A 17,944-nucleotide genomic window follows, 5' to 3' on the forward strand; every position below is an offset into this window, starting at 1 on the left:
CCCATGCATTTTTATTTCTTAATTAGTTTGTCACAATCCACCCCTGTTTGTGTTTTCAGTTAATTTGACTCCCTCTGTTTTCAGCCCCTTTCTGTGACTTTCATTTACCTGTCTGTGCGGTCCTCTGTTCTCATCCTGCTGGCATCCTTTTCACACCTCTTTGTTTTCTTGTTTAACCAACTATGCCACTGAGGGTGAGCATCTCCTCCACCATCATGGTCCTATTGACTTCTGGTGCTTACCACTTCCTTCCTTTGCCTCCTTGTATCTCTTCCATGTTGCGGTTGATTGCACTCACCTTAAACTAGGGCTGCAACTAAGGATTATTTTGCTAATCGATTAATCTGTCCATAATTTTTTTAATTAATTGATTAATAATCCGATGGCCATAGGTTCCTTAAAGAAAATTTTTTACAAAATTAAACCAGGTGAAACTGAAATATTTCCAATTGAGGAATTCAGGATAGAGCATATTGACAGCCAAAAACTTTTTTTAGTCTTAATTGCACAATATTTAATTTTTTTTTTCTTCACAATTTTGGTATAATGAGTGCTCTAAGTGGGTTGCTGTGTTAGTTAAAGGCATGTTTTACAGTCTCTATACTCCAGTTAACGATTCATCGATTACTAAATTAGTTGGTGATTATTTCAAATAATCATTTAATCATGATTAATTGGATTAATTGTTTCAGCCCTACTTTAAACCATGTAATCCTTCATTCCAATTAGAATTTAAGCTGCTTTGCCATTCTTCTACTTTAATGGTTTATCTGGTTTCTGTAATTTCAAGTGCTATGCAAAGTCACCCTGTTGTTTATTAAATTGATCAGTTTACTACCATGCCTCTGCCCTGGTTAAGGTTTGGTAGCCTACTAATTTGAATGATTCTGGTTTCTATTGATTCCCAATTCTGATTATTTTAAGGAGAAGAATCATAAAAGCTTACATACTACTGTATAAGGCTAACAAAAGTATTATGTATAGTATATAGTAAGTATGTATAGGACAGTTTTCTTGTTTTATTCACCCTATTTAGACTGTGGTGGTAGGCTGGGTGTCTGAACAGTAGGTAAGCAGTGCAGCAGGAAGGTATCAGAGTTTATATACTGCTCAGTTCCACTTGTCCAGACGTGGAAGTAGTGATGTTTTACTTTTGTGGACAGAGAAAGGTTTAGATGTTTAGGTCAAGATGTAAAGTAATGGAAGAAAATATTAAAAAGACCCCATTTTTTTTAAAACAAAAAAAAATTTAAAATTGAACAACTTCGGAAGAATTTAAAGGTTGGAAAAGCTTCCAGTTATTTATTGATTCTCAATGTCTAACCATAGTCTTGATCCAGTTGCAATTTTAGTCCACGACCTTCTCTTAATTTGATAAGAATAGAAACTCATGTGTCATTGCAACGCAAAAACAAATGAAAATATACAGGTAGGCATAAGACCAAAAATGAATATGCAAAGGAACCAAAAAATAAATAAAAAGATTGTAGAGCAAATGAAAACAGGAGTATTTGCAGTTATATAAAAAAAAAGACAAACTCATTTTAAATGAAAAATATTTAAAATAAATGAATATCTTTCTTTTTTTCCAAAATAGCTCATCCTCAGTCACATAAATGGAAACATCACCAACATCAGTTTTCCACTTCAGCTATAAGTTTTCCATTGATTGTAGGTTCACAGGTTCTACACCATAAATGTTGACCTTTGCAGCTCTTCCACAATTACTACGGGCCATAGTTGCCCCCTCTAAATAATACTATTAATATCTTGATAGCATAAAAATTGTGTTATGCTCTTTCTATTTCAGAACATGAAACAATGATTTTATTTCTCAACTGTTTTGAAGTTTTCCTAAAATTGTATCCTATTGAAAGTATTAATTTGTTGTTGGGATATTCCTTGTTAATTTTTTTTTTATCAACCATCTGAAGCCTTCATATGACAGTTGTATTGATGCCAGAAGTTAAACAACACACATGGCCTATACATGCAGTATATTTGTTTAGGGTTGAGTCATTATGAAGATGGAATCTCAAATGTTCTAAAGATATTAGCAGTGTTGGTGTGAATGTTTTTGCATGTCTAAATAAACCTAGCTTCATGTTGGATTTCTATTAAAATCAAATTTTATTTGAAATTTTAGATGTCAGACATGTTAAATACAGCTATTCTAGCATAAGCTTAAATTCTGTCCATGAAATAAATAGAAAACACCCCTTATTCATTTTACCCAATACTTTGAAGCAAAGCATTAAAGTATTGTTTTCTAACAATTTAGCAGCAGTTGCAAAAGCATAACTGTAAGAAATCATAGAAAGGTACAATTTAGCTGCCAGAAGTGAAAACAAAAACAAACATTGCTGCTGAGGCTCTTAACAGCAATCAAGGTTTTTCTCCTTTGAATAAATAGAAAAAAATCCTCACTTTGCTTGAGTAGGTGTAACGCATTTTTACAGTGTTATGATATGCGATTTTATAAATAAAAAAAATAGTAGAACTTGGAATCTTAAGAGTGGAGCGATATTATTAGATTTACACTTTTGATAAGAAAATAAAACATTTTTTAGTATCTGTAGCCAAAGTGTTTAAGAATGTATTCTAGCTTCAGTGAACTAAATAACAGCAATACAGTTTCAATTTAACAGGAATGATGGTAGGTTATTTTTTTATTTTAGAATAAATATACAGCCCACTTTTTATTTTCCCAATGAATACTGCATGTGTCAGTATGTGGAACTGCAAAGCCAAGTGGAACCGTTTTAAACACTCCTGCATTGTAGAGATGGAAGCAGTTCGATTAAAAATCAGTATTAGCATCTATTTTTGGATACCACAGTACGTTGGGTTGAGCCCACCTACAGTGACTGAGAAAAGAGAGTTGACTGCAGTTATGTTCTGAACTTTGTGCTTCAGACCCCTCCTGCTCTCAGTCTGTAGTTTAAATTTAGCAGCTAAACCTGACAAGCATGTGAACATAGGTATGACAGGACCACTTTGACCCTTAACCCCTTACTTTATTCTGAGCAACTCACTGATGCGGAAATGAGCGATTTTAAGACTACTTTAATCAGTAGTAACACCCAAAGCAAAGATTGTTGTTGTCAGCCTAATCTGGTAGTGTTAACTTTTCCAAAAATATGACTTTCAAGTTGGATACTGTAACAATCTGAGAGGAAGGACACATTTCCTGGCTCAACAAATTACTTAATTGACACATAATGTATTCTTCAGGTCAGGAAAAGTATTGGAAAAATAAAACATTGCAATAGCAATGACTGACTCTTTGAACCTGAATTAGCTCTAAACTAAAAATCCCCAGAGTTTTAGCTAATCACAATGAAGACCTTTTGTCTCTTCTCTAAGAGACTTCTCCTGCTAATGAGTTATACATAACTTCAGTGTTATAAGCAGGGGGATCAGAAAGGTAATGATGAAAATTAGAACTGGTTATGCACATAAAATGAAGACCAAGAATTTTTTTATTTATTTATGTTGCTCCCTGTTCCGGATTATGGTAACAAAATTGGAATCTGAGTGCCGTGCTCTGCCCAACAGTTTTGCTTTGCCAAGGGAGGCTTGTCAGGAGGAAAACATCATCCAATACTGCTTTATTATTTATTTAAGATTTATTTTTATCACAGAAGTAAGATTAGTAATGCCAAACATGACAGGTGGACAGGGGAAGAGAAAGAAAAAAGAAAGACAAAAAAAACATAAAATAAACTGCTGTATTTGTAGAAGATAAAAATGTTTGCAAACCCAAGGGAAAACCTGTAGCAGCACCCGCAAACAGACACAAGGAAGAGTCACATGCAACCAAACAAAAACAAAGAAAGCCCCCCAACAGAGCTCTCCCAAGAGCATAGGGCTGTGCCCCCCCCCAGGAACCAATGCGCGACAGTACTCCATCCCCCCAGACGCCGATCCCCCAGACACAGGACAAGGGCCGAAACCCGAGCCCCACAAACCCGATCGCCACCAAACCAGCCCAATAGAGCCCCCACCCCGAGCATCCAAGAGATGACCAACAATCTCCTACTGAGCTTTGAGATTCAGTACGTTGTGTTCAGTCTATTGATATAACACTATTTGAAAATGTATTCCTGACATTTTACCTTTTTAGCTGTCATTTGCATCTTCCAAAAAAAAATTATAATAATAATTTACCATATAAGGTGTTGTTACTAATTGCTGACATGGAAACTGAACAAAAACCATTAACATATTTTTTTATCTCACTGGGAGGAAGCACCTCCTCCCAGTGAGATAGTTGAAACATCTCCTTAACTCCACTAATGCTCAAAGAAGCTGGATGTAAACGCTGATGGAAGTTTTGCTTGTAGCTGGACTTGAAAAATATCATTAAGAGTCTTTTTAGACATTTTGCTTACATTTCCAATTCCCTTTTCTACTATGTAATTTGTATTTTTCTGAAGGTATCTGTTGTATTGTATTATTGTCAGAGAGTGTGTCAAATTGGCCAGGATGCCGACATTATGAATGACATTTCAAATGTCAAGGCTTTTTCATGAGTCAATAGCTTATATATATATTATGTAAACCTGTAATGTTTAAAGGTTCTCTCAGTGGCATAAATACTTTGATGTATATCAAACAGCACTGCAATTCTTTTCTTTTCCTTCACAATTGTTTTCTTCACTACTAAATTTTATTTATTTATTTTTTTCAGGAGAAGGACCCAGTCTTTTGTTTTAAAGCATACAGAATGATGATAGTTATTTTTGGTGTTAATTTTTTTTTAGATATATTTTATTGAAACTGAGTTATAGTTAAATTAATAGTGGGCAATTAATGGTAAATAATTGTTGAGACTCTGAACTTAACGTATATTACCAGCAAGCATGAATATCTTCAGAAGCCCATATGTCACCATGATCTGGTTGAAATGAAAGGCATTGGAGCTTGGTGTAAGAGAAAATGAGCAGAGAAAAAAGCTCTCAATGCTTTGACAAGTGGCTAAAGCCAAAAACTGAACTATCAAACATAGTTTGAACTAAAACTGCAGTAGCTGTTTCCGAGTGAAGGTCGCATTTTCCAGCTTTATATGTCAACATCAGAGTAATTTCTGTTAATCATTTGACGCTGCGGTCCTGGCAATAAAACTGTAAAATTTTGTAAATATTTCAGCTCCTTTATAGTGATCAGTCATGATTCATTTTATATCAATGGATATTTTGTCATATAGCAGTATTGTGAAACAAACCTCAAAAAACACAGTTTCAATAGAAAAACACATGCTGCCATTTTAGACAAAGCTGGTCGATGATTTAAACCAAGATACACTATGACCTACTGTTAACTCAGTGCCCTTTAGAAATTGTTTTATTTTTAAGAATTTTTGTCTTCTAATAATTCCATAATTATTTCAGGTAATGCTTTGAGGGGCTGCAAAGTTTAGCAGTAGGTAGCAGTGCCACCTTGCAGCAAGAATGTTCAGGGTTTGATTCCCGGGCTGGGGTATTTTTGCATGATGTTTGCATGATCTCGCTGTGCATGCGTGGGTTCTCTCCAACAACTCCTGCTTCTTCCCACAGTCCAAATCGTGATCCTTAGGTTAATAGGCTTCTCTAAATTGCCCATAGGTGTAAGTGTGTGCGTGCATGGTTGTTTGTTCTGTTTGTCTCTTGTGTTGCCCTGTGATGGACTGGTGACCTGTCCAGGGTGTACCCCGCCTCTCAGCCATATACGGCTGGAGATGGGCACCAACATCCCTCACGACCCCAGCAGAGATAAGCATGATGAAAAATGGATGATTGGATGGATGGATGGGTTATGCTTTGACTAGAAGAAATTACCAGGAAGTGGAGCTGGTATGCTAAAAAGATAGGAAGGTTATACTGTCATCATTCTGGACACCGGATATCATTCTTCGCACTGGACCTCATAGAGTTTTCCTATTTATGGATGTTGACAAAATTTCTGCCTCTCGCCTAGTCCCCTGATTTGTAAACCCGATTCTACCCTCATGGCTCTGACTTTGTTTTTCTGTGCCAGGATTCCGGATTCTGGCTTTACCCTCGCATTGCTCTTCCTGACGCTGTTCTATCTGCTCTGACCTGCTTTCTGCCCCTTGACCAGCAGCTCTGTCTCTCCGTTTTGGAATACCAAAAGGGAGAATCCTCCTCTGAGCAAGTTCCTGCATTACTCTGTTTACCTGTCTCAATGTAGCGTTAACAAACTCCCTATCAGAGTCAAAGTGCTCTGAGTTCACCACAGTTCTGAGATCTGTAGAGGAACCTAAAACCTCTTCCTTCTATTCCTCACGTATCGTGAGAAGGTTAGTGGCTTTTTCCTTGGTTGAACTGCTAAAATCGAGAATTAGTTCAGCCACTAACCCGCTCGATCTTTCTCAGAAGTTCCCATATCCGCTTTTGAGCAGTTTCCTGCATCGTCTGCTGAATTCTTTGAATAAATCTTCAAAACGTTCCTTGTTGTGTCTGGCTGAATTTCAGGTCTTCTGACATTTTACATATGCAATAGTTAGATCATGAGTACTTACAAAAATTGACTTGTGTAAGAAGTAGTTTATTGTCTAGCAATCAAATATTTAACACTTTAGCACCACTTTAATGAATTAAGGATAGCTTAAACAGCTTTGTAAGTCTTTCTATGAAGATCTGTTTAACAACAGAAGAAAATGGCTGTCGAAGAACCCATAAGATGTTTTAACAAACATGAAGAGCCACCAATGAGCTTTAACTGTAGCATCAGATCAACCTAATTTTTCTGACACTAATTTCAAAGCCTATTTGCTTGACCACATTTCCAACAATACAGCACAGCAGCGAATTACCTTTATGCACAAATGCAAATAAAGATAAGTGCTCCTGCCCATTTGACTGTCATTGTGCAGACAGTGGGGGTGTTTGTTTAGTGCAGAGCATAAACTAAGATAATTTCTTATATCTAACAAGATATTTTATAGATATAGATATTTATAGATATTCTATATAACAAGTGCCCCACTAAGATGGTTCATGAACAAGGCAAAAAATGATATGCTAAACTCTTGGCCCCGTGTAGGTTAACATGGAGCAAATTAGGAGTAATCTAGATATGCTTTATTCTAATAAAAAAAGTTTTCTTTCTATGTACAATGTAGAGTTTTTTCATTTAAGTTAATTGGTTAAGAAATCGCACAAACAATTTACTGTATGTAGAGCTTTGCATTTCAATCCCTTCTTTGCCTGCTCAGTGACAGATGTATATGAACAGATGGCACAATAAAAATGTTTTGTATTTCCATGTTTAAAATTCTGTAATCACTGGAAAAAAAGAATCAGCATACCACTTAATCACTTAAGATGCTGACACTAGTTTACATTCAGTCATATATTTCTATATTATCTATTAATTTGTGATTTGTAGGCTGAAAAACCAATGTTTTTTTATTTGGCTTTCAGTAGAAGTGGCATGGTGATGTAGAGAAAAAAATATTACATTTTGTTCTATCAAAATGATCAAAATGATTTTTTTAATTTTGTAAGTTAAAATGCATTTGTATTATATATTAACTTAATGTTAAATTGTATGTGAAAAAAATGCAAATCTTATGGAAAGTAAGCATGATTTAGCGATGCAAACAACAACTTTTAAACAGAGCGTGCACAAAGAGAAATGGGCTCGGGCTCTCGCAAGAGTTTAATAGACGTTCCCTCTCCTGAGCGGGTACAGGGGTTTTACATGTGCATTTTCTTTTCAAAAGTAGTGAGGGTGGATCTTCCAATAAGTGTGTTCTGAATATAAAATTATGGAACAATATGTCCTTCCTGTGGTGACATTGAGTATAACAGTGGATATCTTTATCTTATTTAGTAGACAAAATGGATCTGCTATTAACCCTGTCAAAATCTTGTATCGGGACTTTGCATTATATGCACACGTAACATTACAGACTACCGCTTATTGTTCTCTATGCAAAACTTTTGATTCTGCTTGAAAAAACCTTACATTTTTATAAAAGCCTTGGGAGCACTTTTTTTTCCCTACCTTATTGTCATTATACTGTCACAATTACAGAGCAACGAAATTCACTATCAACTAGACTGCCACTCCCCCCTAAAAATAAAGTTCCACCATTCCCGGAAGTGCTGCAATACCATACATAAAGTGGATAGAGGAAGCCCTTGTTCCATCACTCTGTTCCAAAAAGCATTTTAATATATGTTCCCCGGACATATCAGATGTTAAACTGATAAGAACAGAATAGTCTTCTTAAAAAGTAGACAAATTTTAGTTTATGCAGAGATGCATCTAGAAGACAGGCAGATTTGGCATTAGATAGTAGTATCTAGCTGAGTAAAGAACAGCAGTGCTGTGGGAGAAGCAGCCGCTCGCTGGGGTCTGCACTGAAGGTAAGGAAGGACGACTACCAGTGCTTCTAGGGCTAAATTAAAACAGCCTTTTAAAAGCCACATAGAAACCTCTTAAAGGCATTCCTTATTTAATCTTTGTCAACATTATTTTCTCTGTATACCAGTTTGACAGAATAAAAGCACCGTCTCGGCTGCACTTCTATAATATAAGCAGTGCCACTATTTGACAACATCTGTTCTGTCAAGCAGCTCAGGTTGAGAGTGAAAGGGTGACCAATTTCATTATATTCTTTGCCTTTAGGCTCCAAATAGGGAATATGGAATCCCTTTTTATTTTTATATGGACGATTTTCAGATCTATGTGTCCCTCAAGCAGACGGACATGAAGGCCTGACTTGACTGTAAAGAAGACTTTAAAACTTGGCTTACCTTGAACTTTTTGAATTTTAGCTATAAGAAAACTGAGGTGATACTGTTTGGAACAAGTTGCTCCTAAGACCCTGGTACTATTGATTTGGGACCCCTGGCCGTATATTTTAAATAAACTTATTTGGGTTTTAAGTTTTACAATGATTTTAAATTTGACAGTCAGATTAGAGCAGTTGTTAAATCCTGTTTTTATCATTAAGGCAGCTAGCAAAACTAACATCTGTTCTGTCAAGACGACACTTTGAAACAGTGAATAATACTTTTTATTTTATCCTTCCTGGATTATTCTAATGGACTCTATGTTGGAGTGAATCAGTCACACCTCTCATTTGTCGCTGTTTCCAAACGCTGCTGCAGGTCTTTAAAAGGTACTTAAAAACAACATACAGCATTAACCCCGCACTACCACTCCACTGGCTCCCACTGTATTCTTGAGTTAATTTTTAAGTTATTTGTGTTAAGTGTTTAAATGACCTCTCCTTAAAACCCTCTATTGCTCTTTGAATTTGACTTCTTCTGAGTCTTAGCTTTTGACTTGGTTGGCTTTAAATCTGATTTGTTTCTTTTAAATGATTCAATGCATTATCTTGTTTTTTCTTTAAGGCTTTTGTTTTTCTTGTAGTCTGTAGCTTTCCGCAGCACTGTGTCTAAGCCATCAGCTGTTTTTAAGTGTTTAAAAAATTTATGAAAAATACGATATTGTCAGACTAAAACTGAAAAGCAGGTCAGATGAGTTTAGTAGCTTGCTAGTAAACTAAGAACCGTTTCAGACATCCTAGCTGAAAGTCACTGCAGAAATGTCTAAATAAGTTCAAACAATATTTTCTTTATTGAAATAGGTACCTGAATAAGAATCCTACATTTTAATGGCCTGGGACGGGCAGAAAGATGCTTTAAAAGGCAAAACTGCCTGTTCTATTTGTTATATAAAACCTTATGCTGTAACAAACTGATTCAGGATCTTAAAAAGGGCCTCTACCTCTGCCTCTGCTTACTCTTTGCATGCCTTTCATGCTGAGGTAAGCTAAAGAAATTCATCAGCTGCCTGCTGGTATTGAATTTGATTTGAGGGCTGTTTTTATTTTGACTTTTTAAAGTGATGACTCTTGCCTTGTATTTCCTTGGAATGCTTGTGTGTATCACAATCTGGCAGTAGGTGTCAGATAAAAGTAAAATTAGCCTTTTTTTTTTTCATTTTAAACCCCATTTCCTCAGGACTTACATTTCTGGCCTGTAGCAGTAAGTGATTAACTAACTGAAGATTCCAGATCAGTCCAATTCAGTCTCATTTCGTAGAAGTATGTATTTTTTTATTTGATGTGAACATATTTTTTAACTATAACTGAAAAAGTAAATCATATCAGGAAACAGTGCAAAAATATATGAAAGACCTAAAGGACGCAATAAAACTATAGGATAAAAAAAAAAAAGTCTGACAGATCAGAGTGTTTCCCTTGGTAAAACCATCCATTGATAGTTTTAATGGGAATAATAAAATAATAAAGGGGATGTAACCAACGTTTTTTGCAGTGAGTGAATAAAACCACTTTTATTGAAATTTAAAGAATTTATTGTAGAGTTGACATTAAACTGGCTAAAACATCTTTTGCTATCTATTAGTGCAAAATAATTATTAATAATTTAATGTTTGGACTGTAAAATGCTGTTTTGTGAACACACACCCAACTGCCTGTGTTTTAGGACAACAAATGAAACTGTAGTTTAAGCTCAAATCATGGTTAAACAGCTAACTCTTCACATACATGGAATACGTTCACTAAATCTTGTATTTAAAATATAAAAATTAACAAAAATAATTTGACTCAAGATAAAACATATTTCAGTTAATTTCTCTTAATAAAGTTGGTAAAGCTCAGTTAAACCTAAATACCTACTCTGAACACATAGTAGTGTGAATGCACCAAACCTGATTCCTGCAGCCAGAGTGTACTATTTACATGTTATTCCTACAGCAGGGGTCGGCAACCTAAACTGTTCAAAGAGCCATATTGGACCAAAAATAAAAAACATATTTGTCTGGAGCCACAAAAATGTTAAAGTCTTATATAAGCCTTGTATGGCAACACAGGCTTGTATTAGCCCTCTATAGAAAAGGACTGCGTGGGCTTAAATATATAATAAAGCATTCATGATTAAATGTTGGAGCAAATGTCACATAGTAGCATGAAATGAGGGAGGAGCAGTAAATGCTCTCATGCGTGGAATTTACAGCACATCACTTCACCACCCTTTACCGCGCGGTTCAGGTTTTGCTGCATTGATGAAATTGATTAAACTTTTCCATGCTTGCAACAAAACTTTCAGCAGTAGTAAAGTTTGGAGATGCAATCTACTTCTTAAATCTATCTTTGCTCTAATTTATCCAGAAGTTCTGCAATTGCACTTTCTCTTACTCCCAACTTTGTGATCGGCTGCATATTTAGTATGACTTCCCTGGAAATACCTTTCCAAATTACTCTTTTTGGTTTTTGACAAACTCTCATTACAACGCAGAAATGCTGGATATCCTTCCATATTGATAATGATAGCAAATGATTTGGTCCATTCTTCTTTGAATCCTCTGCTCTCATCAAGTATCTTCCTTTTTTTCCCTTTGGGGTCCATGGTCCGAGACACGCTGGTTTGTTTCCCTGGCACTGCGCCATGCTGAATTGTGTGTTAAAGGCTATGCCCACTGATCTCTGTGGCTATGACGCTAATTTTTGTAGCAAGAAATGTTTACATTTATATATTTATTATACAGGAGTTTACAGCATTGGAAAACATAATGAATGTTGGTTCCTACACCTCCTGCAGACCAAATTAAAATAAAAAACTAAAACGCTAAAGAGCTGCATGCGGCTCTGCAGCCGTGGGTTGCCGACCTCTGCCGTACAGTATGTAGGGTGGATCATGAGAACTGTGAGGTGAAGCTGTGCAAGTGTTTGCATTACATTGCATTGCTTCTGCGATCTACACTGTGCTTGTTTGATCTCCCGTTAGCCAGCTGCCGCCTCTCCCCACTTCTGCTTATCTCTCTGCCCAATGGACTAGAGATGTCCCGATCCAGGTTTTTGCACTTCCGATCCGATACCGATATTGTTTTTGGACTTCCGATCCGATACCGATACTGGCCGATACCAGCATATCCGAGCATGTATTTAAGTTTAAGTTAAAGTATTTAGCCTTAGTTGTAAGACTCATGTTGAAAAGGGTTTTAGTACTCTTGATAACATCTAGCCAGCTAAATTAGGTGAGATTGAATAAAACACAATGCTTGGTAACAACAAACTTACCTGTTTATTAAGAGATAAACACAAACTGGACAAAATTACGAATAGCAATCTGAAATTGCACAGTGAGCAGTAAAACCGTAAACAGTTAAAGGTGCAAGTATTACTGTAAGTTTTAATAAAAATGCAAAACAGGGGAACACTGGCGCAAAATAGTGGAATGGATCGTTTCAATCGGCGAAACTGGAAAATACGGACCGGATTTTTTTTTAAAAACTGGATCGGCCGTCTGGATCGGCATTTTACATGCTTTGCCGATACGCATTTTTTTGCCAATATCGGCGTCCCGATCCGATCCACGTATCGGATCGGGACAAGCCTACAATGGACTACTTCAATCCAGATGTGCGCATGGCCAGCTGCCTCGTCCTGGTTCTAGTGATCTTTTGCCGAGTTCTTGCTCTGATTTACCACTGTTCCTTCTTTCTGCTTAGTCTCACCTTACCTCATGCTCTTTTGGAAATGGCAGTGATCCAACTGGATTCCCCCAACTGGAGAATCTGCTGGACTCAGGGTTGCTAGCAGCGTTGTTTGGCTTTCCTAATAAATAGAGCACTGTGGTTTGTTATAATAAAATTGAGGTGTACTACTTTAAGATCAAACAAACCACGTCGATGATGTAGTGGTGCCTTTTGTCTGCCTTGCGAATTCGCCCACTGTGTGATTTGCTGCCGCTCACCAGGCAAATTTTTTTCCAGGTTTCAAATTCAGTGTGAATGCACTATTGGTGTCTGCAAAGCAAATCTGCAGAATTGTTTCATTAATGTTCAAAATTAATATTGTGCAACACAAAACTAGCATTAAATGAGCAACAGACTCAAACTCAAATGTACAGTAGATCAACTCCTGAACTAAAAGACTTCAAAAAGACATTTGTTAGATTTAAAAACGGATAGATGTTAAAAACTCTTTCAACTACAACAGCTTTGCTGTATCATGTTTATCTTCCTGGTATCTTATGAAAGTTTAGCTTTGCCTAACTCTGATATGTCATCACATGACATTGAAAAGAGTATACATGGCGTATCAGTAAAAAGCTGGTAGAGCTTGGTGGGTTGGACTAACAGGGTCAGCGAAATTAGGTTAGAACCACTCAGATAAGTACAGAAACGACTTCAAGTGACGCACGCTGTTTTAATAATTTTTTACTTTGTTAAACATGTCATGTAGTTGAAATGCCCCAGTGTAAGATTTTTGCAGGGTTTGCTTATAAAAAAAATCTAAGGATGTGAGATGCGCTTTCTAGGATGTTCATTGCAACATTTCTCCCAGTCAGAACAGTCAGCATCTTGCTCTCTGGTTTCTTGGTTTCTTGCTGGCTTACTTTAGTGTGGCTGGCTAGGCTATGTCCAAGGAGAAGACCTTGTAGCACTTGCATAAGCACATTAACTGAATAGAAAACAACAGCAACACCGACCAGATATTTGATTTTTGGACAAACCAATCACTGGTCAGAGCATTACAAGCTTAAAAAAGCTTAGATTTCAATCCCATTCCAATCTTCCAGTGTTAATCTCCAGTTAATTTTAAAGCAGATTCACTAAATTTGTACTTCAGTCCAACCAGTGCTGACAGTTTTATATTAAAACTAAATTGCTTGTCAGTTAGAATGACTCACTGATACATTTTATAATTGCCACAGGCTTTATCTTCCCTCTTAGTCCTGTGTTTAGTAGGTGTATTGACTGGAGAGAAACCCTCTTCTGGTGATCTTTCATTTCTTATGGCACTGTCAGGGAAACTGCTTTTTATCACAGACAAGGATAAAAAGGTGGTTGTTTTGTTCTTACATTTATAAAAGTGTATCTTTGTGTAGAGAAATAATACTGTTCATGCTTTAGATCCCTCCTAAAATGTCACCAGCCTCATTTTAGAGAGTTTTTTTTATGAGACTTGAGCTTTAAGACAGACATCCTAAACCCCAGAGAGTTCTGGGGTTTAGGGTGTCTGTCTATCAAAAAAAAACTTAGCTTTACTGCTGAATATTTCTACTTCTGGACTATTGCACAGATGCAAATCCAAATTATTTTCAGTGTGTGAGTGTGTGAATGAATGTAGTGTAAAGCGCTTTGGTCAAGTCTCCTAACTTGAATAAAGGCGCTATATAAGTACTTACCATTTACCATTTATTTCTATTTGCAAATACAGATAGTTCTGGTTATCTGCTCCATAGGTAACTCTCACATTGTCTGCACATGCATGTATTAGTATAACCACAAGCTGAATGTCAAGCTTGCTGCTAAATATAATTCTTTGTACAGTAAAAGCATGAAAAAAAAATTGTTGAAATCCTGCCCAATGCTCTCTGGTATTTGTGCATGACCTGCTGCAAAAGGATGTTCTGCTTTTGTGTTCTCCAGGCTACTTCTTAACTGAAAGCAAAAAAATCATGCAAATCTTTTTTTTTTAATATATAGAACAAAGCTTAAAAGTTATGAAGAGTCTCCTTGTGTCTTTGATATCAGGAATATTGCTTCCACATGTTTTAGAAGTTCTATCTGCCTAAATTATAACTTTGAGAGTGACAAATTTAGAGGGGGAGCTTAATGCTTTGGAAACCAAATGGAGATCTACAGTATTAAGCAAAACTTAAAGGATAGAAGAGAAAATGACTACTAATTTTGGTAAGAGGAGGTACTAGGCTGATTTAAGGCTGATTTCAGGCTGATTTATATGCTGAAACAAGGTAATCTGCGTGTGTGTTGCAGTTAATGCAGATATGTCCTAGCCCCTACCACAGACACTCTGGAGCATCTCTCCGAAATTGTAGTTGATCACAGACAGGGGACAGACAGGAGGCCTCTGAATAGTCAAATCTACATCCGCTCTACACTATGCGTATTTCCTGTTTGGCACCTTACTGGCTTGTTCTGTTTGTATGACCACCATTGCAGAAAACGACTGGTGAAGTTGGACAGCTAGAAGAGCGAGGTGTGCGAGAACGCTAGGACCCTTTTTCCACCTGAATCCCCGCTCTTTTTCATGTCCCTCCATTGTTGCACAAACTTGCAACTTGCTTTTTTCCACTTCCTCACTGCCTCGGCCGTATCTGGACCCACAGCTGGTTCGTGATTGTCCCTCTTGCATTGTCTTGTGGAATAGCATAGTGCAGACCATGCCTCAAAATTGGGCATAAATCAAAAATATTTGCGTCAAAACAGCGACAAGCTCTGCAACACACTGCTGCGGGAGGATAACCAGCCCTATAGACTCGTTGTTGGCTTGCAGGATAGTGACTTTTACATCAACAGTGGTTCTGTTTGCCCACAGAGCACTCCTATTTTGCTAAGTTGGACTTGCTTCTCTCTATGTACTGGTTTTGAGGTGTGGTTTTTTTCTCAGTTTGTATTCAGACAATGATATAAAAAATTACCAATATGCAGACCATGTCAGTGCATCGGCAGACAGCAATACGTAAATCTATCGAGGCCTTAACACAGAAAAGTCAGCAGTTGATGCCAAAGACAGATTTAATGCAATAGCTGCTTATAAGATTGACCAGGTCTAGGTGACTCAGCTTGGGCTTACTTCCTGTTTGGATGAAAACGTTTCTTTTGAGATTCAAGCTCATACTCTGTAACAAAGATTCTCTAATGAAACAGACCTAATATAGAGGAAACCCAACAGTTCAATGCAATTTTAAAATTCCATGTTCAAAAACTACATGAGGTGATACCAGAGTAAGTTAGCTCCTTAAGCTGCAAACATTTAATATTCTATAATAGCACCATCCACTTTAGTTACCAGGAAAGTTCTAAAACAACAGTACTTCAAAAACCAACAAAAAAGTATAGACGCATGCCAGAGCTAGCATGCAGTATTTCCTCTCTGTTGGCTTATGAGGGTATCAGGTTGGCTCTGCAGTGGGATACATAGTACCATAGACAACATATGTTACATTTTGGGACATCTTTTGGTTTCATGAGTTTGATTGAATGATCTTTATAAATGCTAAAAAAAAAATCTGAAGGGATTACAATGCAAAACTGACTTGAATTTTCTATTGCACACTTTGCTCACTGTAAATAAAAGTAAAAAATTGAAAGTGGACAATAATGTTGACTTGTGATTTCTAGCGCTTGCTTTCTGCCTGAAAAAAATACACATTTGATACAAAAAAAAGTTAAAACATTTCTCTATCTAAAGTCTGACCAAGGTCTGGAGGCGAGGTTTTACAGATTATTTTATTAAAAATATTTTACTTTCAACTAAAATATCTGAACTCTATTCTGCACATTCAAGGCAATGTTTTCACGCAATAACAGTATTGGATTTAAAAATATATCCAGTATTGAACCTTACAATGATTTCTTAGCTATTTTAATCATCAGCAAATGAACTAGCCTACATAATAAGATGACTTTTTTTGTGTAAGCCGGCTTTGGATATTAGCAAAGCAAATCAAAAACAGCCCGGAATTGTAACAGAAATATGTCGTATTTTTGTAAAAAAAAAAAAAAAAAAGTTACTTTTTTTTTAATCAATCTTAATCTTGACAGAAGAAGTGGGCAGTGAATTAAAAATGGAATAAAATAAAAGAAGTTAACAAAATGGAACAAGGTAATTTTAGAATTCTCATAAATTTTTAGGTACCTAGATCAATTGAATAGATTAATTGTTAATAAATATAAATGCTTTACTTTAAATCTGAAGTGGTTTTTGTCTGTTCTCCACCCAGGCACCGGAGTCCTGCAAAGGCCAGTATTCACTAAACAACCTGGCAGCGTGGTGTTTCCTGTTCATGCTGGTGAGACTCAAAGAGAAGTGGTGTTTAGCTGTGAAGCCCAAGGACACCCACCACTCTTCTACAGGTAATGCCTGCAGTCATGGCTTCATGCACACAGTGGGTTTTTTGTTACATTGAGGCTTCAGGTAATTTCTTAAGGCCATCAAGTGCAACATTTTCACTAAGAGCCTGTAGAGAATGGATGTATTGCTAGAGGAAAAATAGGGATTTGTATACCTTATGGCTTATAATGGCTCTCTGTCTGCAGGGCTTAAATTCAATGTCAGGCATGGTTAATATAAAAAGGATTAATCCAATCCAGGTAACTACTGTCTTGCATATTTACAATGGCAGTGAGAGTTTCCTTTGTTACTACCAGAAAGAAAATATTGGGTAACGTACATTTTTAAAAAGTGACATACTGACAGTAAATTACTGTATGTTTGTGTCTGCTGCTCATTTGATTCTTCAGGATCTTAACAACTAGTCATAAGTGATGGAAGCATGAATCTTGCTCCTAAACAAAAAGTTCTTAAGGAGAATATCTAACCCTTAGTTTGTTGCCATTGCTCGAGCCTGGGTTTTGGTAGAAATGGATTTTTAAAGCATGCAAACATGCAAATATGTAATATCCATATGGTGAAGAAAACAGAAAAAAAAGGTACTGTACTGTGTACAAAAGGTACTGTGGGAGAACCTTAGACAGGTTATTTATTCTAGAAAACCCCTCAATATGGCTGAACAAACACAATTCTGCAAAGAATAGCTACAGTTAATTTTTCACATAGATCCAGTTTATTATAGATATTTCTTTCTTGTCAAAACACTCATAACTTTTATCTCTTTTTAAAATGTTTTGTTATTTTTATTTGATTTAAACAAAATATACGTATCAGAAATATTCATCTGTCCACAAAGGAAACAGAAACAATTGATATATCTGGATGCGGAATAAATACTTTTCGCTGCACGGTGCAGTTTGTAGCATCATTGCCTTCAGTGGCAATTTCTCATTGATTGCTTTGGAGACTAAACCTCCCCTGTAAATGGCATAAAGTTATTGGTAAAATATGCATTGTCAACCTTCATAAATGTAGTCTTTAATCTGCATTAAATATGCGCTAAAATACACCTGGTTTCATGAGTATGTTGCGCAT

The 17,944-nt window shown here is 36.4% G+C and overlaps 1 protein-coding gene and 1 pseudogene across 1 annotated transcript in view; one reads left to right on the forward strand and one right to left on the reverse strand.

Annotated features, from left to right (window-relative positions):
• The window catches only part of cntn3a.1 (contactin 3a, tandem duplicate 1), a 144,654-nt gene that overhangs the window by 18,122 nt on the left and 108,588 nt on the right, over positions 1-17,944 (forward strand). Inside the window, exon 3 of the mRNA XM_038283120.1 lies at positions 16,740-16,872. Coding sequence (XP_038139048.1) covers positions 16,740-16,872 — 133 coding nt within the window. The remainder of the gene's footprint in view (positions 1-16,739; positions 16,873-17,944) is intronic.
• On the reverse strand, positions 8,090-8,257 carry LOC119782271 (annotated as a pseudogene).

This window comes from Cyprinodon tularosa, unplaced genomic scaffold, assembly GCF_016077235.1.
Source record: "Cyprinodon tularosa strain WSP-4 unplaced genomic scaffold, ASM1607723v1 ctg19, whole genome shotgun sequence".
Lineage (NCBI taxonomy): Eukaryota > Metazoa > Chordata > Actinopteri > Cyprinodontiformes > Cyprinodontidae > Cyprinodon > Cyprinodon tularosa.